The sequence below is a fragment of the Heterocephalus glaber genome, unplaced genomic scaffold (assembly GCF_053883595.1).
Source record: "Heterocephalus glaber isolate CG9 unplaced genomic scaffold, H.glaber_assembly_v1.0 deba00001472, whole genome shotgun sequence".
Classification (NCBI taxonomy): Eukaryota; Metazoa; Chordata; class Mammalia; order Rodentia; family Bathyergidae; genus Heterocephalus; species Heterocephalus glaber.
In genome coordinates this window covers 66,614,391-66,642,117 of record NW_028258315.1, presented here as the reverse complement: position 1 = coordinate 66,642,117, position 27,727 = coordinate 66,614,391, and the positions used below count along the sequence as shown (strand labels likewise).

Genomic DNA, 27,727 nt, shown 5'->3' with positions numbered 1-27,727 from the left:
GATAGGCTCAAAATCACAGCTTAGCCAGACCACAGCCTTTTTTGAGAGACATGGATCTAGAACCATGTCAGTATTTTGCTCTTGCATATGTTCCAGTGGCTGTTAGTTAAATTTAGGGAGAAATTTAACCTTGCCACAGTGGTTAATAGGCCTCCTAGGGACCAGATGTTTGGCTTTTAAGTATAAGAATTAGAAACAGCCTTATTCAGCCTTCACTGCTTGGAATACAGGTAGAGCTTGAATTCTCCTTTCATCCATAGAGTCAATAAATCTTATTTTGTACCAGCCACTCTTTTCAATTCGGGCTTAATACAGAAGTAGGCAAGATTATCCAAAATCGTCGTGGTTATTTGGCTTACAAAATAGTGGAAGAAAAATGCTTTTTACTTTTTGGTCCAAATTTAAAACTTTGTTAGTGATTCATTTGCATTGCTGAGCTCCAGAAGGATCCAGTGATTGAAGGAGCCATCAGCCAGCAGACTGAACACTAAAGAGACAGTGCAAGCAGGCACTGTCTTCCTCACTGTAGGCTAGCAACAAACAGATGTAGTTGATGTAAGGATAAAATGTAATAACTATGTAAAACAGTAAGGCCCACATTACCCATGTAATAAGCACTCAATAAAGGGTGGTTGTTACTCAACAAAAGATGGTGTTGCTTTATTGATGAATTACATAGAAAAAAGCTTCCTATGAAGATGGTAACACAAAATTATAGCCCAGAGCTACCCTATATAACTAGAAGTTCTCTTTGTCTATGTGTCTTCTGAAATTCCACATGCTCTACTTGGGATAGCAGCATATATTTTTGCTACAATATTTTTTACCCTTGCTCTCCCTCCATTTTGAGACAGGAATATATCTCCTATGTTAATGGCTCACACAATTACAGATCCTATAGACCTACATTCTGGCCTTTTATTTTTCAAAAATGCCTTTCCATTCCTTAGCTCTTTGGGAAAAATCCTTTCATTGTTTTCACTATGGTGAAGGGGGTTAGGTCATGAGTGATCAATCTAAACTTATATGTTGATTCCTTTTAATTAGATTGAGTAATGAAGGATTTGCTAATAACAATTCTCAAAAGGCAACTTTAAGACATGAAAAATTCATTATAGCATCAAATATAAGTATTTACATAGGGAAATCAAAGACCTCATGGTAATGGAAATCCTTTTCCTAATTTACATATAGAAAATAAACATGTTTTTTATGACCATGTCAAAGATCTAACAAAGAACAACTCATCCATTCACTTTTACTCATTTTATCTGTCTCTTTTTTTCTTCTTTTCTGTAAGAAACATTTTAATAACTCAAACATTTAGCTCCCACTCTGGCACCTATAACTGCATCACATCTGCTAAGTTTCATTGTTTTGAAATGACAGATTTTTTTTTCTCTTCTTGTAGAAATGAAGGAGAAAGAGTTCATGTCAGATATGCCAATTATATTTGTTAGATTAATATTTCTCTTTTCTTTTAAAATGCCTTTTCTCTTTGTGATTAATTTTACGTTTTGAATCTGTCCTGCCAGATTGAAAACTATGAATTTTTTGAGACTTCTTTGTTCCATTACAGTGTATTTGCAATATAAGTAGCTGAAAATAAATTATGAATTATTTCCTTAGCATCCAGTTACAGAAGAAATTTTAAAGTATTGCCTTGGCTTATTAGAATTGAATTTGGAATTCAAAGTCCTAGTATCTGTGAATCCATCAAGCATATCATTTTGGGGATCACTGCTCCTTCTGATCCCTAAAATGGTACTCCCCAGTACGGGAGATCGCAGTGCAATGATAGTGACAGAAATATGCAAGATAATTCTGTAACTCCTTGGTATTCCTGATAAATCTAATCATTTAATAATATTTTTTCTTTTACAAAGTCATATAGTATCATTATCTGCAAGATTTGACCTGTATTTGTAAGTTTTCAGAAAATTTGTTTTAATTTACATGAATTGACAAAACTACTGCTCTAAGCCTGAGATCCTGGCTTTTTGCTTGAAGACTGGGGACACTCATTTCTAGCTGACATGTCTTCCTACATCAGTATAGATTCTAATTAATCATTGCATGTTAGGAAATTGTCATGCTTTCCTCAAAACCTGGGTAGACTTCATCTGGGAATCCTGCATACATATGATTTCTCACTTGGCCTCTTAAAAAACTTGCACTATGTGCTCTAGGTGTGGGAGCAGAAAATTGGGCAATTAACTAACAGACAAAATTAGGGCATTCTTATTTCTATGGTTTTTGGGATTTCAGAATTCTCAGAAACAGAATGAGCTAAATCTGTCCATGAAGTGAAGTTTTGGGGATAAGATCAAGGAAAGAACACAGGCCATCAACAGAAGACATGCTCACGCAGTTTCTAGGTAACATTTGTGGGTTCATTATTGTGGAAAGAAGATAGATAGTAGGTCAGAGAAAATAATGCAGGAATCCTCCCTGAAACATCCTTAAAAATCAATTAGCTTTCTAATTATTAGAGACATTGTTATAGGAATAAGAGTGACTGAAAAGAACTACAGTCCCCAAGTCAAAATAACTGTTTTCGAGCCAGCTCTGCCACTATACAGTGATAGATCTTGTCTAAATCACTGGATTGAATGTCAGCAGATTTGCTTCTTGCAAGGTTCTTTGCAGCGGTTCTCGGTATACCTACACTTTTTAAAAAATTTTCACCTGATTGAGAGTTGATGGCAGCACCCCATGTATGGGTAAATCATTCATAGTCTCTTAATAGAACTGTGTTGGAAATATAAGGTGGTGATTAGACTGTATGAATTATAAAAGCTGAGGCCATTTCAAAACCTAATTATAGTGGCCAAAGCTGTCAGAGTCTCAGTTGATTTCCTACATGACAGCTGGCTCATGGACCCCAGTCTTTGTGTCATTGATTTTGGACAGATATTTCTCCTTATCTGCAATGAAAAATATCCTAAAAACTGGTCCAGTGCAATGACAAAGCTACCAACCAGTTGCTCCATTCCATACAGCTCTCTCATCCAGATTACTTACTGACAGCCTGAAATTTGTACTGTACCTAGACCTTGTCCAGAGTAAGATTTTGGGGGAAAATATTTATAGAATTGTCCTTTGCAGTAAGAAATTGTGTTTGTTATTCTCCTTTTCTGAGAGCACATTGATTCCACATGCACTGATACTAACAGAGTTGAGAAGGTTCATCCTATTGCCTTACCTAACCTCATTATTCTTAAAGAGTCCACATTGTATAGGTAAATAGCAAAACTTATTTTACACAAACAAGACTGCTAATATGATGATACAATTTATTGGGTACCTAAGCAAGTCAAATTTTGATAATAGCAGACTACATCCATAGAACTAATCTGTACATGTATGTGCTATCAGTGTATCAGAAGAAAATTTTTAAAAACAGAATATTAGTTTCCCATCTTGTAATCTGATTTTCTGACTTTTATTTTTGGGAATATATATCCCAAAATGTTTTTATTGTGTATTTTTATTTATACTATATTTAGGAAGAAAAAAATCAAAGTGAGTGTATGTTATTTGGTCTAAATATCATGTCATATTGCAGAATGTCTTTGTACACAGTAGAAACTCAATACAAATTCCTTAAAAGAATGGGGAAGTGAAACACTGACACTTGACCTTTTTTTTTTAGCTATTTTTTTTACTGATATCAGACCTCCCTTAGTTTTAAAGGCACTCCTATTATTATGGAGCTGTTTTTATGCTCAAAGCTTTGCATGCATTCTTTTCATTGTTGGAATTCTGCTAAATGTAGATCTAGGTTACTTTTCTGTCTTGATTACTATGGTTAAGGAAGAAAAGGTGAAAGTCTACATATGAGGTACTCTTCTAAACTGCCTGGCCCTTAGATCAATCATAGATAAGATATTGAAATATTTATTTAAAATATTTCAATTCCCTAAAATCCTAGTTCCATTTCTTAAAAGGAGGATATTTGTCCTCCTAAGTTCTTCCTCCAAAATAGTTTTCTAGTAATTTTGTCATTTAAATGGTAGCTCAAGAATCCTATAGAATGTCTGTGTATTTGGCAGATCAAAAGGAGTTTAGTTAAAGGGTAGAGTTCCTGGTTGAATTTCTCTTGTACTTGTACAGGATGAAACTTTCTTTGGGAAATTAAATTTATGTGAAAATTTCTCATTGATATTTTTGTCACCTTGGGAAAATTTTAGACTTGCTAAAGGTAAACATACTGATCTATGCACTCAGTTCATACCATTGTGCCTCTCAATTCTTTCTTATTCTTTTTAAAAATTTTAATGCAGTACATGTAGATATTAATTTTTCCCCTTGTTTCTGAAGGATTACATTTCAAATACTTTTACTATCTTCAAATATCTTCAAACGTTTTTTGACATCAGGTGCTTTGAGGATGTGTTGCATTTTAGTTTATATAACTTTGCAGTATTTATATACCTTATGTGGCAAATTGACACACCACTACTCTTGCTACAATATGTAAGTGGTTTTAATTTGCAGAACTGTGGCCACCTAAAAAAGAAGGGAGAGTGCATGTGGGAGAAACATTTTAACTATCCAAATAAGTAAATCTTGACTGTGTTGTTTTATTATAAAGAATCTATATTGATTTGGGAGAAAATTAGTCATCTCTGTTCATTTTTAATGTAATGTGAAGAAGGTGATGAATAAAGTGACTCTTGCTACTTGTAAATAGAATTCAACTTTAATTTTCCATTTAGATATGCCCTGAGAACTAAATTCCTGCTGGAATGTGAATCAAATCCTAATCTTTCTTTGCTTACATGGCAGCACAGTGATGAATATGCAGTATGTAACATATACAGATGCATGCATGCATGCACAGACACACACATGCACACACAATTAGGACACAGTTTGTTGTTGGTGATGGAAGGCAGAATATGTCTGCTTTCATTGTTCCCTTTCCCTTTTTCACATATCCACAATCCTACTTGCTCTTATTTCAACTCTAAAACAATCCAAAGAAAAAAGAAACAATGTAACTATGATATGAAGTGGTAATTATCGTAGTCATTTTCTTCATTGTGAATAGCTACATAATGCCCCCACAATTATGGTTAAAATACTATTTTCACCAGAACAACTAGAATAACTTTTATTTGATCTATTTGTATAAAGTCTCCTCTTTTTCCATCATTCCAATTATAAAAATTAAAATTTAGTCAGAGTATTTATTAACAAAATATTGCAGAAAAATTTGTTATATATAGTTTTTGTTCTTTGTGAAAATGATAAAACTTGGAGCAGACAGATTAAATGGCAGTGGAAGAGTGGGGTTAGTTTGGAGAACAGAAACTGGAGTAGGGCTTATTTCCTGGCACTGCATTCTTAGCAAAGAGAACAATTTTAATCAGTTACAAAAATATTTGTGATCCATATGTTCATCTCTGCTCACTCCCATATGCCCATATTCTCTTTTATCTTGGTGGATGATGACTTTATGATTCAGGCATGCAAGAATAATACCTCGCTGACTTTAGAGCTCAGTGCTATTTCAAAACGTGTCCTGGTAATTACGCACACCCATATATCCAGGCTGTTAGCACTTGAGTTAGTTACATGAATATCAGTTTGTTCTTTCTTCATGGAAAGAATTATAACTTGCATCCTCCTACTGAAGCTGGAATAATGTATCTAAGGCTTAGATTTGAAGCTGCATTGCTATTCTCCTGGTGGATTAGATTCCCTGAACAAATATGAGAGTCAGAAAAAGGCAAAAGGTTTGCAATAATTGACAACTTCATTCAACTTGGGAAAAGGAAAACAATTCAAAAAGTATTTGGTAATTTCATATATCATTGATGTTTATTCTATGACATGTTAGATAATGGGTTTGTTAATTAAGTAGATCATAATTTTAAGACATGGTAATTTAATATTGTCAGCTATAGTAACCATGGTAAAACTGGCTAAAATTTTAAAAATTAAAATCACTGCTGATCAGCAATTTATTTTCTTCTAAATTTATGTTATCTTATCTCTCAATAAGTGTATGACTTCTGACAACAAAAGATTCATATTTTAAAACTGGCTATCCATTCATTAAATGTAAATAAATCCAGAAATTATTGATTGTATAAATGATTGAATTTTCAACAGTTATATTCCTCTTGCACAACAAATGGCTTTGTAACTCAATATGTTGTTAATATAGCCACAGTAGTATCCTGTGACGAATCAGCCTTGGTCATTTAAACTTGTGGGGAGAGGATGGCTAGGAGGAGAAAGAGAGGTTTCAATCTTCAGGGGAAATACCTGGGATGCCCTTAGTATTTTCATAGACTGGGTTATGACAGAAGAGGTGTGTGTGCTACTGGACCTATTGGGTGTGCACTCAAGTAGAATTATAGCAAAAAGGAAAGAGATACAGCGTGTTTTTGGCAAATGTTATTAGGAGCCCGTCTCTATGTTTGCATTCAAGCTGTCTTTGCCACCGCTCCTGTAGGAGTTGTGAGAAAAAGAAACTACATATTATAGCATGGATTGTTTTCAGCCGGCTAGGAGCTTACAAATCTGTTGAATCCCTCTGACAGTGTTTCTTTGCTGTCAAACAGAATGCTCAGCTGGCTCCTGATGGAGAGGGAGGGACATAGATAAATTGTGTTCACCATGCAACAAAAATATTAGAAATTCTTCCCAAACTGGAAGTGGAAAGAAAAGAGCTCTCTCAGCCATACCATTATGAAAGTTTTCTTGTATCTTGTCTTATTTTTAAAACTTTATACATAATGGCTCATTAAATCAAAGCCTCTAAATAGTCTTCATTAAGGTAACTTTCATAAAGAAACAGTCACAGAAACAGAATTAAAGTATATAATATTAATCTATAATTAAGACAAAGGCTTTGGTTAAAAAAAAAAAAAGAGGCAAGACTTGCTCATAGGTGATCTTGATTCTCATTGAGGCAAACACACAAGCTTGTTTTTAAAAAAAAAAAAATACAAAGTGCGAGATTTCACTAAAAAAGGTTAAAATTGAAGTGAGTAATCTTCGGTGCATAATGCAATTGTTAATTTTAGCTCCTTGCGTAGGTGCCGTTCTGACTTGAACAGCCGGCTGTAGCCTTCATTAGAGAAGAAGCAGGCAGCTTGAGACAGGTGGAACTGAATCGAGCTGTGAACGTGATTTGCTGGAAGCTGGTCATTAGTTTTAGAAACCCAGTCTTTTTTGTCCTTTGCCCTACCATGTTTATTGCAATTATTATTATTTACTTTTCATCTTTTTTCAGGTTGACGATGATGTGTCAAAGTGTGTAAGGGAGCCGCATGGAGATGGGCATTCTGCACTGTTAATGGGGACATGGGACTCCAGCTGCTTCTGATCATTTGTGTGGATTTTCCCGGTGCAGGACAACAGAAGCCGCTAGTAAGTCACCAAGACCTACAGCAGAGACTCTGCGTGAAAGGTAAAGGTCTTGTCTGGCTGTCATCTCATCTGTATTTTATTATTATTTTGTAAATGTGCCTGTTTGTGTAGAATAGTTCACTGACTCTAACTATATTGGACATGATCAAGATAAGGGACTTGCTTGACTTGTAGTTTGGAAAATCAGAGCTCAGTTTGTTCAGAGCATTTTGAATCTGGTCACAATCTACTTTATTGAAACGCTCTCAAAAATGACTTAGGGCAACAAGAAGTCCTTTCTCCCCCCTTTATTCAAAACATAGAGAAATGAGCTGTTTGCCATTGGAAACAATTTTTGTTTTATTCTATTAACCACATATTCTGAGTGCCACTAAAATTTGAGAAGAATGCACTGGTAAAACCTTCCCAAACTTAGATGCATTGCTCACTACTCACTCTCAGACCAAACCCATTGTCCTTTGGGAAAACTTTTCCTTTGGGAAAACATTCCCACAATCCTTTGCCAAATGAGCCTGAGTATTTTAAAGATATCATTACATACCATCTGTTCTGTCATGGTAGATTTTAGCAAATTTGCAATAAAAATTGCTATGGTGTCAATTTTTCTCCTGTTTCTTACTTGCAGTTGGAAATAAAGTTTCCAACTTAGTAAATGGCAATTAAATAGTCTCAAAAAACATATCAAAGCAATGATTTGTAAAATAATTACCACTGTAGTGACTGGTAATAGGACGGTCATTGCTTGGAAATTTTTGAGAAAGAGTTGACTTTCTAAGCCGCAGTGTTTCTCTCTCTCCTTCCTTCCTTCCTTTCAGTCCCTCTCTCCCTCCTTTCTTACATTATTGTTTGCCTCCCTTTCCTCCCTTCCTTCCTTCCTTCCTTCCTTCCTTCCTCATAGCTTAAAAATGAGGAAGAATTAAATGTTAAATTATTCACAAGCCTCATTTGACAGCAATTCAGAAGGAGAAGTGTCAGGGATTTTAAGGAGGTAGGGCAGAAAAAAAAATAATACTAGGCTTTAACTTTGAAAAGCCATTTCCAGTGTGTGTATAGTAGTCAATTGTGAGGCAGGAGTACTGGAGTTCAGTGGCAGTAGCTTCATTAGAGCTGCCTGCCAAGGGCTTCCTTTGCAGAATCTTGCAGCAGCAGCAACTGACAGGAGTCTGGGAGAGACTCGTGCTTTTAATAATGGAGCTGTCAGTTTGAAGACTGAAAATGTTGACCCTGAAAGGTTTATTGCCAACATTAGATCTCATATTTATACTGAAATATTACCTCTCCAGCTGATTTTTGCCCCATATAGTCTGCTACATTCATTTTACCTAGGGAAGTAAGTCTATGGTTTAAACTTTAAAATTATCTTTGAGTCCTCTTAGAGATGCTGAGGAACATCAGTACCATCTTTTGACTCAGAAGTTGAAGAACATCTGCTCAAGAGTTGGAGCAATATTCTCATTTCCTTTTTCTACTTTGTACGGGGCATGGGGCTGGTAATTGTGTGGAAGTTATGTGTCTCTGTTTAAGATTTGTTGATCCATTTTGATCCCAAGGTGTATCTCAAGTGTGCATATAGGGGGCGACCCCATTTGCCACTTATGTGTGCCTTGGGTACTTGATTCCATCTTGATTTATTCTTTTTGTACCAAATTGTTGAGAATCCCTGAGTTGCTCATTTGAACTTGAATACAAAAGGAGACATGAATTTCAGGAATAGTAGTAGATTTTTCACCTGCATTGACTTTATTTTCTGGTATCCTAACCTCTAGGGCAGAAGACTTTGTTTTAATTTGCATCTTTGAGGATGTCTGAACAAGGAGACCTGAACCAGGCTATAGTGGAGGAAGGAAGGACTGAGCAGGAGGCAGCCACTCCAGAGAACGGCATAGTTAAATCAGAAAGTCTGGATGAAGAGGAGAAGCTGGAGCTGCAGGTGAGCCTGGAGACTCTTTTTCTTACACCACTGTGTGCCATTCCCTTCCTTTATTTCTAGAATACTTTGAATTTTTTTTCTTCCTTTTAAAGAGTTTGACTAAATAATTAGTGAATCTTTAATGATAACCCTCTTATTTCCCAATCATTAGTCTTTTTTTTCTGAACCATACTCTGAAATGTCTTTTAAAATGAAAAATATCTTTAAAAAATTAAGTTATTGAATTTGTCCACAGCGTCCCAGTACCAATTGCTAGCTCATCTAGAACTGTCAGTACAGGATCTCAAAAGGAAGTTTTAGGTTGAGTTTTTAACATGGATTTACTATTTCATGAGAAGATAGAAACTCAACTCATGGTTGACTAAAAAGGGTAAACACAAGAGTTCTTTCAACTTTCATGAGCATATCAAAGTTTAAACCTTACAATCCAACAAGCCTAAGACCTAGGAAAGTAGCTGAAGAGTCAGAATACTGGAAGGTGGGTTGGGGGGGACTCAAGTGGTTGAAGTATGCAGAAAAGTGTCATGATTAAATGAACTATGATTTACAAGAGAAAGAGATTTGGTAGAGGGGGCATAAATAGAACTTGCAAATAGGATGTAAGTATGGATTTTCTTTAAACTAAACACAAATATATTAACTATTTTTGTATACCAATAGCTAGCAAAGGCAGAACCTTCAAGGTTGGTTTTCTGCTTTCCTATATTTGTTGGTGGGGGGGAGGGGGGTGGGTAGGAATCAAAGGCCACAAGTTCTATGGAGCTAGGGCAGGAAGAACCCTTCCTAGTATTTATAATCTCTTGCTTCTGTTATTGTTTATTTCTCCACTATAAACAACAGTAATTGCCCCCTACACACACACTTGTCTGTCCTTTTACTGTTTATTTTGTTTTTAACATACAGCGGCGGCTGGCAGCTCAGAATCAAGAAAGAAGAAAATCCAAGGTAAGGTTCTTGAGATGCTCCATAGACCACCATATGATGGATATGAATTGCATATTTCATATTAGAGTTAAGAGGTTTGCTAAGAATTCAATGATTGTGTGCATATATTGTAGTGGGTCCTGGTGCTGTCTACTTTGAATATGATTGTGTTCAGGAGTACCTTTTATTTTGCTCTGTATACTTTTAATCAGCACATTCAGAGCTTGAATAGCTGCAAATGTATATGCTTGGTCCTATTTTCATACTTGGAGACTTGACAAAACAAATAGCCACTTGTTTTGTTCTTATTTTAAGTCAGATTTGAAATAGATATTTTAGTCTCACCGACTGATTTCTCCCTTAAAATAAGCAGGGTCTGCTCTTTAGTATCCATTCTTTATCCTTCGAATCATCTTCTAGTCAAATCCCCTCCACACTTATTTTAGTGAAAGTTAATTTTGTCAGTTTTTTCTCCTGATACTTTCACAAAATCAACACAAATCATTCTTCATGTGTTCCCAGTGTGATGGGCACAGTGAGCTTAAATTCATCCCTTCGCATTCTCCTCTGCTTCCACCTCCATCAGCAAAGCCATCTGGAGCTTTACACCCATGTACACAGTACTGAGCAGCAGACTTGCTGCTTGGTTTTGAAAGTTTGACTTGAAAGTGTCAAGTAAATCTGGAGATGATTTGACAGTCTGAGAATGCTTTCCCTTTGTTTTCTTTATTTTTGTTTTTTTCCCCCCTTTCTCCCTCATCCTCAGTCAGGAGCAGGGAAAGGTAAACTGACTCGCAGTCTTGCTGTCTGTGAGGAGTCGTCGGCCAGACCAGGAGGCGAAAGTCTTCAGGATCAGGTATAACCCCTGTCATTATAATTAACTGCATGAGCCAGATCTGTCATGTGCATGATTACTTTGGCTAAATGGTGTTTTGGGGGAGAAAAATATAATGGAAGAGAGAAATAGTTTTCTTGCTTCACCCCTATTTATGAGACATTCTAAATACTTTAAAAGTTTATCACAGAGTATTACGTTTGTTTTTTTTCCAGACTCTCTGAAAACTGCAAACGGAAAGGAATTCAAAAGAATTTAGATTAAAATTAAAATAAAAAGTAAGCACAGTAGTGCTGAATTTCCTCAAAGGCTCTCTTTTGATAAGGTTGAACCAAATATAATCCTAAGTATCTGTCTCCTTCCTTATTGGAGATGTCTTACCTCTCAGCACCCCAAAATGCACTTGCCTATAAGAAACAACTGATGACTCATATGAAACTTAAGAAATAGTGAATAAGGTGCATTGAACTTTGGAGAAATGATTTATGGCCCTAGGTGGAGACTTCTCAGTATGACAAAAATTGTCCAGAAGTGAATCTAAGCTGATGGTGATTTAAGTTAGTTATTAATATATCACTGAATAAACAACTTTATTTTTGCTCTTTTCAGCAAGATTATTTGGCTTTTAAAATTTAAATTCAAATAAAACTCTTCTGTGACAAAATAGAAAACTTCACATCATGTTTCCTTTTGCTTGCCATGTAGGCACTACATTAGCCATTATAAAAATAGTCTTGCTGCTGAAGTTTTGCTCATTTTATTAAAGGCTGAAAGCAGTCAAGACAGAAGCCATTGTCTAGAAATCATTTTAGATTTATTTGAGCCCAGGAGTAGGAAATTTGAGTAAGATATTATTTTTGTTGGGTTTTATTTTGCTTTTCTCTTTTTACTTTAATTGAAATACTCTAAATTCTCTTCATATTCATCAATACAGAGAGCATTGAGAGCACTTTCTTTTAAAGGACCAAAAATAAATTCTTTATGGATTTTTGTCCTAAGAGTATTTTTTTGCTAGTCTCATTTTCTTAACATGCCACTCATGTCATAAGGCATGGACAGGCTCTCATTCAGTAGCTAGTACTATGTTTCATACACATGCTTTCTTTTACTTGGGCTCTGAGAATGTGTGGCTTTTCTTCAGCATTTTATCTGTGCTTCTATTTTTAATGGAGATTGAAAAGGAGGAATAATGTGAAAATCACAGCTTGTATTATTAAATGTTGATTGATGGCTTGTAATGTACCGCCCATGATACATGTTAACTTTGCAGAATGACAGACCCTGGGAGAACTAATGCCCTAGTTGTCCCTCACTTCTACTGCCAGGCAGAGGAGTACAGCCTTTTATAGACTTAATCTGCTTTTTGTCCCATTTGACAAGGCACAGGATGAAAAATTCTAAGAGATCATCTGTATCATAGTACCCAACGTATCATAGTGCCCAACCTGGACCTAAGTCTAGTTTCTCCATTCAATTGGTGCAGAGAAATAAGATGTAAACAGTGCTTTGTTCCTGCTGGTTCCAAGCAGACAGCAAGATGAGCTTTGCAGGAGAGAATTAGAGCCTACAAGCTTTTCTTTGGCTAGCTGAGGAGTGGTGGGAACAGGGGACTGATAGAAAATACCCAGGCACACATATAAGCAAGTGGCCAAGCTACTTTTTTAGAGAATAAAGAAACAGATCTTTGAGCTTATATGCAATGCCTTCATTAGATACCACGGGCACTTACAAAATGTGTGGACTGAATCTCAGAGAACAATGGCAGAAGTACACAGTACGTGGATTGTATCGCTTTTCCAATGTTTGTATATTCACAGTATTTGAAAACTGCCTTCATTTTCCTGTGTGGGAAAAACTCTTGCTACCTGTATTACTTGATCTCAGACCCCATACCTGATGATTCAGTCTGTCCTTAAGTTAAAGGAAGTTTGCTTTTCTAATGTCATAGTATTTATCTATCAGTGTATTGCTGCAATTTGAATCATTCTTTTACTGTTGTTGGATATAAACTTATCCTGTATCAATGTATTTATTAACACTTGTATTTTATTATCAAGCATATCAATAAAAATATTAAAAAATTACAGATTGTTTTTTACCAACTCTAAAGCAATTTTGTGTGTTCTTTCAACACCATAATGTATATTTATGTATATAAAAGATAGGGTTTTTTTCTGAGTATATTATTTGTCAACACATGGCATCAGTGTGTACATTCTTTTACAGTGATGTCCTTGTAGCCTCGGCTCTTGCATTTGTGATATATATCCAAGCCCCTTGGATTTTAGATTCAAATTTACAGAGTCTGGATGTCTCAGTTCATTTTGAAGAAGCAATGAGACCACTTTTATGGCCTGGTTACCTACACTTTCCCCTCTGGTCAATGAATTGATTTTTCCCCTACCACATCCCCTTGCCATGTTTTCTTGTCTAGAAACATTCAGGCCAATGTTTCTCTGAGCAAGTAGAAGCAAGTCATAGCGCTAGAACCCTTACAGGTGAAAGGTATTTCTACCCCAGATCATGTGATGCAAAACTCTATCATCAAATTACACTCATTTTTACATATTTCATACATATACCTATTCCCAGGAAATATATGGAAGTCAGAAAACCCAGCTTAGATAAGTACTTGTGATTAGAATAGTGTGGGGCTTTTTCTCCCTGCATGATAACTTTGTTCAAGCCAGGAGTTCACAGTAAAGACTCTCTCTTCTACTCCATTCACACTGCAAAAAGAGATTCGGCTTCAGAACTTTTGTTACATGCCTGTTCTCCAGACTTACTGAGGACTGTTAAGAACCCCAAAATGGCCACATTTGGAGGGCTTACAGGCATCAGTTTTAGTCACATGTGGAGGGAACATCAGCTTAGTTTTCCACGAGAGACATTATTAGTCACTGGGAATATTTTTCCCCTATGTCATAAATTTTAATAACACGAGAAGACAGTTTCCCCATCAAGTGATCTGTTACATAAGAATAAGTGGGCTTAATGTTGGGTAATTTGTCATAGTTTTAATCATAGTGTAGGTTTTAAAAAAACTGAAAAACATGATTTGGCTCACTCTTCTTTGAAACAGTAAACATACTATCAAACAATTGGCTAATATTTGTTAATTAATAAAAATGATCTGTTTTAGCACAAAATAAATATAAAAGTATATCTTGCTCTAATATTACAAAAGGTTAATCTTATACCACATATTGGTTTGAGAGACTCATATTTTGGAAAGAACTAATATTAATATTAAATATATTAAATATTTTGTATAATTTACAAAAATACATTTTTACTTGCTATATTTTCTAAAAGTCAATGTTTATTATAACTATACATTAAAATGATTTCTCAATGCATTTATAAACAATTATGATAATCCATCCTGGAGATTCCTCTAATTATATACTTTGGTGTTTCATAGCAAGAGAAATCATTGTTGACAAGGCTGTAAAATAGATTTTATATTATAAATTGACTATTGTGGGTTTTCTTTATGTCTGTTTTATCTGTGATTATAATTCATGAAATCTGTCTGTGTTTGTGCAGTTTCTCCCTATAAGTAGGAATAGAAATATACTGAAGAAACCTTCTTTAAACATGACAGGTGCTCTGATCCGATAGAGGAATTTCTCTTAGCTATTTAAAAATAAACTTGTAGAAAAAAACAGGAGTTGTGATCTACATGAACTTAATTTAGATAAGATTAATATTCATGAGCCAAAGTTTCAGTACTAGGTGTTTCTCCTGACCTCCTATTGACTTCTGAATTTCAATTCACCTTAAAGGGCAATTATTTTCTGACAGGTTTAATTTTTTACCATTTAAGAAAAAAAATCTGCACCTGGCTTTCATTTTCTTGTTATTAATAATTTCTATGCAAAATGGAAACCAGACAGAGATTATTAAATCTTCCCCTAAATTATTATATTTTTTCCCCAACAGGAATCAATTCATTTACAGCTTTCCAGTTTTCCCAGTCTGCAAGAGGAGGAAAAATCTAGGAAAGATGACTCTGAAAGAGAAAAAGAAAAGGATAAAAACAAAGATAAATCCTCTGAAAAATCCAAGATCAGAATGTTATCAAAAGGTGAATGTGAAAATATTTCCTCAATTTACTCAGTTTGGGCTCATATGTAGTCCCAGAGTCCATCATAAAGTGCACATACAGATCACCTCCCAGCAACTGCATATACTTTTATATTGGTACAGATGTGTGTTTGTAAAACATGTGAACTTGATTTTCTTTCTGTTCATGGTCCATTATCTGTATAGCGAAACAGGTTATTTTTAGGGTCACATGTTTCTTTGGATTGAAAGTCTCATTTTTAATTGCAAGTTTTTACAGAAGAGTAAATATAAATCTGTTCTCAAAGTCAAGTTTATTACACCAATTTATTTAGATTAGTAAACAGTGATGATACCCACTTTGTTGTCTTAACTCTCATGTTTATCTTAAAAGATGACAGCAGCTGGATTAACAACATACCCTGTGTAAGTGATATGGTCTCTAAAGCACAGATGTATATGCCATTGGAACTCAACTGATATTTTACGGATGATTTTCATCTCTATGCCTATATACTGTCACATAATTTCTCATTTTAAAAATACACACTCTACTTCAATAAATAGATTTCCCCCAAAAATTGTTCTTTCTAAAACTGCAAACCTATTAATCCAGCCCCTTTAAATTACTGCAATGTATATCACTGTACAAAATAAAACTAACTTAAATTGAGATGAAGTGTGTGATGAATAAATAGCCTTTTGTTACAGTTCTAAAATGAAACTAAGAAAGAATTAGACATCTAATAAGTTAAGGAATGATAATTATTCCTAATATCTTGATCCATGACCAAATTTTTACACACAATGGTTGCCTGTGCAGCTAAATATTTGAAACTCAAGGTATACACAAAAGTAAAGAAGTTCAGATTTCTAAAATGGTATTGGAAATTAAGCTTTACCCAACATCAGGATATCTGAAAGATGTGGAAATATTTAGCACCCTCCTGTGTTTTTTACTGATCAATATTTAAATTAATAGTAATACAAAAGGAGATTTACTTTTGCCTTCTCCGTTTTAAGAGGAAGCAGTTTCCGTGGGATCTCAAACTCTAGGACTTTCTCTTGTATTGGGAGTCCCTGGCCTGTGAAGGCTATGCCCTGGCTGATTTGCCCTCAGAGTGAAGACGTGACATCTCACTCAACCACCATCCCCAGCCTGTGTCCACTTCTCCTCCTATGACGTTCGGGTCTTTCCACAGTCAAGGTCATTTCAATCTCCAAATTTCATTTTTATTTTGATTAGATACTGCCAGCTTGCTAGTTTGAAATATGTATTTTCATATGAATAACCATCTAAAATTTACCTGAGCAGGAGAGAAGTGAAAAAAGTAGGGAAAATCGTTTCTACTAAACCTTCCCTCATCATTTCTGACAGTATTGCCTTGCTATTTGTTTCAGATTGCAGTCAAGAATATACGGATTCTACAGGCATAGACTTACATGAGTTTTTGATTAATACTTTAAAGAATAACTCCAGGTAAATTATTAAATAACCTTTGTTTTTAGAGCAAACAGAATATTAATGAGTTATTAATCCAAACAATTTTAAGAAGGCAGTTGTGAAAAGAAGATACCTTCTCTGACTTCTTAAACTGTCTCCTTTCTTTTTTCCCTGTTAATAGTTTGCATGTTTATTATTTACAGACAGTCTTAATTTCTGGCTAATCACCCAATGAGTAAATCAAAGTTTACGAGCTTTGTGTTCTTAAGTCACAAAAAGATAGTGAATAAAGAGAAAGAAATAGATAATGAATATCACCAATGTTAAGTAAGCTAATTGTGTTTTAATGCAGTTATATACTTTTCTATAGTCAATACTTGTGCTTTGCTTTGTTCCAGTTTCCTGTTAATTTAAAATATATTATTTATTGTGTTTTTTGATCCTAATAACTTACATGATGTTATTAACATTGAGACAACAAAATTCAGATGCTGTATTATACAACACAACAAATGAGATAAAAAATAATCTTCAGTATAGGAAACTAGAAGATAAACTCTTGGAGATAGGAAAGGGAATCGAGGTAGGATAGGAGAGAATGAAAAGGGGGGGTTAAGAGATTGAAAATGAGAAAGACATGTATATGTATCTTGTATATATGTATATATATATATACCAATTTCTCAAATGAACATTCACTATTCTGTAATATGAACATATACTAATAAAAAGTAATCCATAAAATGAAATAGTATATAAATAAAATGATCAGCATACCTCAAAATAGAAAAAAACTTAGGTGTAAATTTCTAATCATATACATTTTAATAATCATTTCCATACTTTTTAAAAAGTATGTCCCTGGGAAACTGAAAGTATATAAAACCTTTCATTTTAACATTTATTTTGCAGGGACAGGATGATTCTCTTGAAAATGGAGCAGGAAATTATTGATTTCATTGGTGACAACAAGTATGTTAAATTGCAGTGATGGATAATTTTATGATGTGTCTTAGTTTAGTATTTTTGTTAAATTATTCATTCTGGAAAGATTTAGGGATAGATAAAACATTGTTTAATATGTTTCTTGATTTGTTAAATGGAGATATTATTGAAATTGGGAGTCATATGTTGATGAGAATTGTTACTTGGACCATGTATGCTCCTGCTTGTTAAATTCCTGACAAAATGGCTATAAACAGGGGGCCACTGATTACCATAGAGTAGCTGTAACAAGAAGCGACCCTTTCCATTTTTATTATAGTTTTTTAATGGGCTCCAGCTGGCTGCAGTCAGTTATGCCTGGAAATAATTGTGCTGCTTTCAGTGTAATCTTGGTAATAACACATCTCCAGATAGGCATCTGCAATCACGTATTATGTCATATCATTTGTCCTTTGCCTGGCTTCATTGATAAGGTATCATGAACTAAAATAGAATACTCTCCAACAGACATTAAGTTCTCTTTGGCAAGAGAACTATGGAGCTATGAAAGAGTGAGGCTTATTGTGGCTTAATCAATAAATCTATAGTGAGGGCAAAATTTATCTGGAAATAAAGACAGTAAGTGGTTCCAGAAATAACACATGCTTAGTGATTCGGATGAAAGAATAATAATTTCATGCATATATCTGTAAAAAATACATTGGATGAGAAATGAAAATGCTGATTCCACTTTCTATTTTAACTTTGTTCCAGTAACCATTATAAAAAGTTCCCTCAGATGTCATCATATCAGAGGATGCTGGTTCATCGGGTGGCAGCTTACTTTGGATTGGATCACAATGTGGATCAAACAGGAAAATCCGTTATCATCAATAAGACCAGCAGCACCAGAATGTAAGACTCATTGCTGTATTTATTTAGCATTTTCTTTTTCTCTTATGGATTCATTTATAAGAGCATAATACAAAATTCAAAGTACATGACATTTAAAATGTGCAGTGTTATTTATCTTTTGCTTTTATCAGCAGTAGCATGGCATTTATCTGTAGAAGATTATCTGAGAACTGAGAAAATTTATAAAATTCAGGCAATAAAGCAAATTTATTTCTTGATCTTTCACATACCTCCTGAAATGTAATTTTCTTCTATCAGTACTCCACAATATTACAAACAAAGCCATGGGAAATCTTATGTCAAAATATAACTCAAACTGAAAATAACAGAGTTTTAAAAAACCATGACATGGGCAGAATAATTGTCCTTTTATTTCTCCTTTTATGATTTGTAGACATCTATTTTATACTGATTTCTAGATTAATAGGAAGTGCTGAGCCTGGAGACAAAAATCTTGCCTCAAATCCAGCTCTACCTCCTAGTTCTGTGACTTAGCCCAAGTCGCTTAAAATCTACCATCTCAGTTTTTTCACCTGTAAAATGAGAGTTTTGAGCTAGATGATATCTAAGTTTTAGCTGTAAGAAGAACATGACAATTTCGGTTTTGATCAATAATCACGAGCTTTCATCCTAATATTGTTTCATTGCCCCATTGAATCATTAGAAGCATAATATGAGTATTTATTTGCTATGAAACCTGGAACTATCTCTCTTAAACCTCTATAACTTCTGAGTACAGTGCAAGCAACATCTATAAGAGAAGGCACCTTAAATTCAAAGCTGTCTCTGTGTGAAACATTCTCTTTTATAATTTTCTTTTACACAGGTGAACTATGTGAGTTGCATGGTCTTTAAGAATGCCATGTTAATGAAGGGAACTTTTGGGCCAAGTAGAGTATCATGGTTAAATATGCTTTATTTTCTGCTCACCAGAGGTTGGGTAAAGTGAGGATGGGTGTGGAGCTCTATCTATTCAAGAATCAGTCTATGCTCAGCAGAGATGGAAGAATGTCATAGTGGAAAGAGTGCAAACTGGGAGGTCTAGGACCAAAGCTTGATTATTATCTCAGGGACATGGAGCTCTCTTCACTTCTCTGGGCTTCAGATTACATATTTTTATATCTGCAGGACAGTGTGAAGTGGATAATGTTTAAGGGCTCTTGGAGCTTCAGAATTATTGTGTCCTGTGGTTGCATCCTACTGTTTTGAAAAAACACATTTTAAAATGTATCAGCTTTACACTTTAGCTGATTGTTGACTCATGTGCCTCATATTTTGAACAGAACTCTTCTTCAATCCTGCACATCTTCCCTCTCCATCAAATACTCCTGGTTGTTTTTTGTTGCTGTGTTGCTGGTGGTCTTTCATTTTCCATTCTGGTTTTTCTTGTGGCTTTTAGATATTATAATGCAGATACATGGTGATTGCAGAATATAGAAGCATTTAACTATCTCCTTTTAATTTTTTTTCTTTTCTTATAAAACTATAACATAGAAAAGCCTTTAGATTAACTAGAGTAAGCTTGATATAGTTTCAACTGGTAGACAGTAGATTTACTTATAATTTATACTGTTTTGCAATTACATATCATGAATATTAGTACACATACTTACAGCTTTTGAGAAAATTAAGGATTGTATAAAATCTCTTGGTGACTTTTGTGTGACACCTCTAAAACTGCTTTGTTCCATACAGTAAGCTAGCTACATTTGGTTATTTACATTTTAATTTAAATTAAGTTTCAACAAAATTTAAACTTTAAATTTAGTTTCTCCATCAGGCTAGCCATATTTCAAGTTCTTATTGGATAGAGGATATATAGAACATTTTCATGATTTCAGAAACTTCTATCAGTCAGTTCTCTAAAGTTTTTTCCTATAATTTCCCATGTGCCACACAGAATACGATTTGTCCTTTAAAACTGATTGTCTAACTAATAGGTATTATATTACCAGACTTATTCACTTCTGGGAAAGCATCAGATATTTGTTAATGACCATTTTAAAATAGACTACACTTGTTTATACCTTCAAGAAGACTGTGACTATGTGCAAAGTACATCTCTTGAGAATGTGGTTGCTACAAAAGGAATGCCAGAGCTCGTTCTTTGTCTAGTTCCTTTCTCTGGCTTACTGTCATTTACACATCCTCCCATGAATCAAACTATCCCTAAACCAAAAAGAGAGATAACTATGGTGCATGTCAGGTGACTGCAAGTCACATATTTTCAAGGTATTCCCTGGAGAACTGAGCTCCAGGTTCAATGTTCAACTCAGAGCTAACCCATTATTCTACTCCAGATATGTTTTTGATCATCATCTAGTATTCAAGCGGCTCTGAGGGGGAAGGGTATTTGTGTAGTGATTCAGGGTAACTAATGTCTCTTAGGACAAGAAAAGAAGATGAATTATATGTTTCTTTTTAAATGGCATCAAGTCAAATTTCTCAGGACCTGGATTATTGTTAGAAATTTTACCAAAAGGAAATATTATTTTGTAGAAATTATTCGAAAGTTTTTTATTCAGAAAATTTATAAGTATGTTCCTTTACAATCCAAGTTAGAAGTGGAGCATTCTATTCAGAATATTCTACTGAAGACCTTATCATCTTTGATACTTCTATTGATATTGTTTTGAGGGCTGGGGGGGGTTCAAGAACTGCCTCATCAATGCAGTTGACAGGGGAACCATATGAGTTGAGACATATTATTGAATCGAAATACTTACATTTATTTAAAGGAGGATAACTGGGATAGGAATTCCTCAAATGGCTCCATGTGAGTTTTATTTATGTTTTCAATACATACAGATTTATACTACTCTAATGCAAATACATGAAAATACATTTATTAAATGGCACTGTGGCTTGAAAGAAGTGGAAATAAATGTGAATTCAGGGTATAAAATTAAAAGATTTAAGGAGAGAAAATACTTTTATATTTATTTTTAACTTTTCTCCTTCACTGATAAATAAGGTGCTCCTCTGACATTGATACATAGTTACAATTATATCAGCCACATATTAGCTGTAATTAGTTTACCAAAATCACACTTTTTTAGATGATAGGTATTTCAAGTAATTATCGAATGTGAGTTGAGAATTTTAGGCTTTGTATGAAAATAGTTCTATGTGATAATAAAAATATTTAGGTCATTGGATAAAGTCTTTGAGGATTGTGTGTGTCTGTGTTGTACTGACTTCTAGCATTTTATATAATATCCTCAAATATAATCTATTTGCCCTTTCAAGATGGACAGAATTTGTCTCAGAACACATTTATCAGTTAGTTAAATGATATCATCTCTTACTTATAATAACATTGTCTAGTGTTTGTTCATTAAAGTAGATATTTTAGCCCTTTTTTCATGTATAAAATTCCATTTAATCCTACAAACTGAATTTCATGTTGGAGCATAAAGAAGAGCAATGATTAGCATGCCTGGGCTCTAAACTAGTAGGTCTAATGTTAAAACAATATTATTAAACAATCAAACTCCCTTAAAGTAAAACTAAATCCAAAATATTGATCAAAATCTTCTAAATGAGTCCCTGGTTTGGATATGAATTCAGACTCCTCACATTCTTTATCAGATAAGAAACAGTGATCGAAATAGTTATTTTTCTTAAGATATTTTTCCAAACTAATTTAGTGATATTAGTAAATAACAGAGATGTCCTAAAATTTGATAGCTCTTGCTAGATTTCCTGTGCTTATTACTGCTAATATGTGTGACTTATTGAGGGGGCACATGCATCAAGTTTAATCTTTGCTTTATTCCATTTTACTCTTCTTTCCTAAGAATGAAAAAAACCACACTTATCAGTGATGTTGTTATGGAAAATGAACCTATTCATTGTGTTATTGGATAATTACTGCTTCACATAACCCAACTGTCCACATTCACAAGAGCATCATACAGTGTGAAACAAGAAAAAAAAATGGAAAGATAGTTGAAATAAAGTCATTACAAGTTTCATGTTAACATATTTAGCGTTTCTGTGGGACTTGTAAGTTACCTGATGAAAGCAGATATGTCATATTCTTGTAGTCCTGTATTATACACAGACATATCTTTCTACTGGAGACATTTCTAGCAACTACAACTCACCAACAGATCTATATCCAGCATCTAGACTTCAGTCTCTGTGGTTACACAAAAACTTCAAGACAACATTTGTGTTATGAAAAGGTCTTATACTCTGCTAACAGACACTGGGAAAATAACTTCAAAATCTGTCATCTTCAAACATTAAAAATGTAGTGAAATTCTTTGTGAACCCCTAAGTGGGTGCCTAACCTACTAGGTACCTATAACTACCCATAACTAGGCACCTGGCTATGGAATGGGTGCATTATTGAAGACAAAGTATTCCAAATATCTAGGAGAAAATACAAGTCAGATATTGTGGGCACCACTGGCTTACCCATTTCATGGCTCAAAGGGGCATTTTGTAGGACTTTGAGGAAATCTAAATCTTACACAAATATGGTGAGGAAGGGGATACACTGAAAGCTGAATTATTCGGTAAATATGATAATATTTACATTTATTTAGCACGTACTATAAGGCTAACCATTCTATAGAGATAGCTGCATTTAGTTTTTGCAGCTTTATCAGAAAGAGGATTTTTTAAAAATCATTTTTCCAACCTTATTAAAAAGGCAACTTAGCGAGGGAGCATGAGTTAACTGCTGAAACTAATACTTACTACACATGAGATAAGGATACACATCATGATAATTTACCCACAAATTTAAGAGACTTTATAATGATTCTACACTTCCTGGAGGCAAATTTAGAGAGAATGATCTTGTCAGGTCCCATATGAGTTTACATAAGACTGGAGGGAAATTTGCAGGTCCTACTGTTTTAAACCTTAAAGTTATAAAACATTAGGGTTGATGTGCATAATGTGATGCTTGAGAAACATTAATCTGGTATTGACAAGTAGGATGTATTCAAGAGGAAATGAGCAGAGCTACAAAGACTTGGCTGAGTACTGCTATCAGCAAGCCTCAGGGCTCCAGTTATGGATACCCAGGAAAGGTAGAACAGAGCAACTGGGTTCTTGTGGGAGACAGCCCAACATGGTTCTGATATCACATGTTAGAGATTAGTAAAAACACCTTGCTCCAGCAGCACTGCAAACTTGTTGGTTCTCAGCACTAACCAGAGTGAGAACAAGTGAGTGTTTGTGGTCAAAATTGTCTCCAAGCACATTTTTGGTTCATAAACTGGGTCTCAATGGCTGTGGACACCTTTAATTAGAATTGACTACATTTTTCTTGAACTAAAAAATGCAGTCTTTGAGAGAAGGCTCTCTGCATGGTGTTTCGTTTTGCTTTGTTTTCCAGTTTAGCTATTTCCTTTTCCCTGTACCTGTGTATTTCACTTGGCAAATGTTTTTATTTCTGGATATCAAAGTTCCTTATTAGCTACCAGATTCCAATGAGCTCACTGAATAACTAAATTGGAAGTACTAGAGTCGGTGCTATTTCAGTTCTACAACTGATATTTATATTTATTCTCTGTAATGTTACATTTTATATTTATATGAGGCTAAAATATTAACATTGACTATGTTAAAAATTTATATGCTACAAATATATATTGTTAATGTTAGCTCTTTTCTTTCTTTCTTCCTCTCTCTGATCTCAATTTTCTCCTTTACTTGTTTTTCTGTATGTTTAGCACAAAGGTGTTTATTTTTGTATTGGAGATTTTTTCCTTTTTTTCTTTTTCCTTTTTCTCTCCTTTCTTTCCTCTCAAAGAAAGAATACACACTCAGATTGTACCATTTGGAGGCACTTGGACTAGTGTTTTCAGAAAGGCCAAGATAGCCACCAACAGTGAGAGTCTGTGTATGTTGGAATGTCTTTGTGGCTGTAACAGTAGCTATTTAACTTATCCCCTGTATTTTCCATGTTAGAAGGCTGTCATCTCTTAAACATGTTTTTCTACTGTCTTTCTCATCCACCCACTCAGACTGCCTCAAGTCTCAATCCCCGGGTTCTATCTCCAGTACCAAAAAAAAAAAAAGAGTGCAAAGCAAAGAAAGGTATAGCAAATCCACTGAAAGAGGGAAGTTACAAGCTCCCCAAATTGTAAAACAGGAATAGTGATCCAAAGGCATTGGTTTAAAAGTACACTATAAGAGTCAAATACCTAAGCACATAACTATTCCTGAGATGTATGAGCCTGGGCATTTGCCTAGAGGGATCAGTGGTGTGTCGTGATTGTGGCAGTTTGTTTGTTCCAGAAATGATGATTAATTGAGCTTCCTGTGTAGTAGATCAAAAGAACAATGAAACTCACTCTAGCACTAAATAGAGCTTCTGGACAGGTAAAGCAAATAAGGTAAATTGTTTTTGTTAAGAATCCTTGATGTAATGGATAATTACTGCACCGAAGGTCAAGATCCTGGGCCATTCTACCTTCTCAATGAGCAGACACAGTCAGGACTGGGCTGCAGCATGCCAGAGCCAAGGAACAGCTGCTCTTTTCAGTTTCCTAAAGGGACGTGGTATTAAAATGGGAATCATTGCTTTTTGACACTGAGGCATTTCACTCTTTACAGATGATTGTGTTTACACCAAAATTAAACAAAATAAAAACAAAAAAGTATCCCCCCATGTTCCTTGTATTACTTTTCCATTATCTAGGAATATGAGTGGCATTGTGCACAAACTGAGCAGCATCCTAATAGTGATGCTCATTTAATAATCCTCTGAAGAAGACCAAACATCAATTTACCTAAGTGCCTCTTAGAAATCTATAAGTGGTTGTTTGGCATTTGATCATTTCTAAACATGGTAAATTTATTGTGCACTTTTCATAGGAATAGCACTGAAAATCATCTAACTAGAAACCAGAAGGTCCTGGGATTTAGCTCAGTGGTTTCGACGCCTGCTGCGCAAGCACAAGGACCCAAGTTTAATGATCCCGGCACCAAAAAAAAAAAAAAAAAAAAAAGGAAACCAGAGATCAGAAACCCAAGGATCACATTTCTCTCAGGAGAAGCATGAAGTTTATTTAGTGAACAGATATACAGTCCCTTTTTAAATAACACATAATAATTATAAACATTCTTGGTAAAATGTGATATTTTTAAACATGTTTACATTACTTAATAAATCAGAGTGATTAAAATATTCTAATTATTATAACCATTATCTCAAACATTTTATAATTTTTTTGTGAAGATTCCTGTATCTTAAATGAATGCTCAGGTTCAAAGTGAGACATTTATTAAGATCAGTCAAACTCTGTATCATGTCCCTCATTTTCTCCATGTTATTTTTCTCTTGTACCTCAGAGAATACAAGATTTTGTACTTGAGAGAGGTAAATCTCAGAAATATGTTGTGAGTGGAGAAAGTAAGTTTTACTTATATTTTTCCCTAGTTGAAATTATTTACAGGTCTTTCAGTGTGAATGTACAATTTACTTTTTACTTTTGGAAAGAAAACATGCATATACCTTTTATAACATAGCATCTTTAATATCAACCTTTTAAAAAAGCTTTTCTTTGCATTAATGACACATTTAAAGTCTGTATTTATTTGTTTGCTTATTAATTTATTTTGTTCACAACTTTCTACATTCTAGGTAGATAAAACTAGATTATTTACAGGAGAAAAAACTGAGATTTAAGACTTGATTTTAGTCAATTGACATACGACCAAGGTCAAAAGTCACTGCTTCTGCTACTTGATCACAACCCTTTTCCTGTAGTTAGGGAAAGAGCTAACACAAATAGAATCAGGGTTCTCAAATAATACTGAAAAACAAGGAGAAAAGCTTTCTTTCAGTATTATTCATTAGTTCACTTATAGAATCCTAATTTGCATTTGGTCATTTTCAAAATTGTCCAGGGAACTAAATTAAACAATGATAATATTAAGGTAGATGGTAAAGCTATGATACTAACAAATCTCCAAAACCAAAAACCCCAGAACACCAGATTAAAAATTGTTTTAGCGTACTTAGAAGTGAGACAAACCACACTTCCATATTGTTAAACTATCTCAGGCAAAGAAAAAAAAATCCTCAAATGTTCAGTATTGTGGGTCCTATGTTTTGAGCAAAAGAAATATAGTTTAGAAAATACACCCATCTTCTGTTCATAGTTTGAGAAGGCAAGATAATTTTTATGAAGCCTGTATGGATACATGTAAGTATGCAGTTTGTAATACAAATCCATGTTGGAAAATGTGGGGGTGCAGCATGTGTATTATCTAGTTTAGAACAGTTAGAAAAAAGATATATATATATATATATATATATATATATATATATATATATTCCCATTATATAGTATTGGCCTAAAAATACAATTGTTCTCAAAGGAGCAAAATTATTGTTACTTGGTTATTCTAATCTGTTGCCATGCTTTGTAGGCATCAGTATTAGGTCCAGTACCTGAGGGTTCCTCTCATTGCTTTAGATTCACCTATAATATGACAGCCATTACAGCACATCATACCTTGAGAAACTTTAGGGAATATTTGAAGATGAGAGTACAGGAGGGTTAATAGATTTTGTAGTAATATGTCATCATGTCTGGTTCACATCTTCCAACTATAGAGTCTACCAAAAGAAATGAACGTTTGCCAGAGGTGGTGACAACACCTGTAATCTCGGTAGTCTGGAAGGTTGAGGGAGGAGAATCACAAGATGAAGATCAAGCCCAGTCTGGGCAATTTAGTGATTCAGCAAGGTCCTGTATCAACATTAAAATGGGCTGCAAATGTAGCTCAATATGAAGGCCCTAGTTTTGAGTCTATCCTTAGATACTCAGTACTAAAGAGGAGAGAGAGAGAGAGAGAGAGAGAGAGAGAGAGAGAGAGAGAGAGAGAGAAATTGATTTACCTAATACATTTGGTTTCACAGTCTGTCCACTTCCAACTTTCAGCTCTTCCACAGTCCATACTATTCCCTATGGAGTGTATCTTCCAATTTGCTAATCTCTACTTACCATTCTCTGACTTTGAAACCAGAAAAAAAAAAATAGCACTTCTCTCTATATGTACAAAAATATCGGTAATTCTTTATCAACAACTGCACTGGCAGCTCTGGACCCATTCAGTAATTGAAATAGTATGTTTGCATGTAGGCTTTAATGGAATACTTTTATGTACACCAATTATAACACATAAATAAAAACATTTTCAGCCTAAAAACCCACAAATATATTCAACAGTTTCCAAAGGCAACATTACTTTCATAAAAATCTGTTTTATTTGGAAATATATAAATCAAATGATTATTTGAATATTATAGTATGTAATATAATAC

General features: G+C 34.4%; 1 protein-coding gene across 32 annotated transcripts in view; it reads left to right on the top strand.

Moving 5' to 3' along the window:
* Arpp21 (cAMP regulated phosphoprotein 21) overlaps nucleotides 1-27,727 on the top strand; it is a 152,891-nt gene that overhangs the window by 35,561 nt on the left and 89,603 nt on the right. For 17 of the 32 annotated variants that reach the window (XM_087182141.1, XM_013077026.3, XM_013077025.3 and 14 more), the window contains exons 1-9: nucleotides 7,062-7,163; nucleotides 7,253-7,429; nucleotides 9,156-9,319; nucleotides 10,223-10,264; nucleotides 11,010-11,099; nucleotides 15,024-15,168; nucleotides 16,548-16,626; nucleotides 17,503-17,562; nucleotides 18,289-18,429. In XM_087182141.1, the coding sequence (XP_087038267.1) occupies nucleotides 9,191-9,319; nucleotides 10,223-10,264; nucleotides 11,010-11,099; nucleotides 15,024-15,168; nucleotides 16,548-16,626; nucleotides 17,503-17,562; nucleotides 18,289-18,429 (686 nt within the window). In that variant the 5' untranslated portion in view covers nucleotides 7,062-7,163; nucleotides 7,253-7,429; nucleotides 9,156-9,190. Of the gene's footprint in view, nucleotides 1-7,061; nucleotides 7,164-7,252; nucleotides 7,430-9,155; nucleotides 9,320-10,222; nucleotides 10,265-11,009; nucleotides 11,100-15,023; nucleotides 15,169-16,547; nucleotides 16,627-17,502; nucleotides 17,563-18,288; nucleotides 18,430-27,727 lie in introns of those variants that run through there. The other 15 variants (XM_087182142.1, XM_087182135.1, XM_087182139.1 and 12 more) reach the window with 1 other exon arrangement.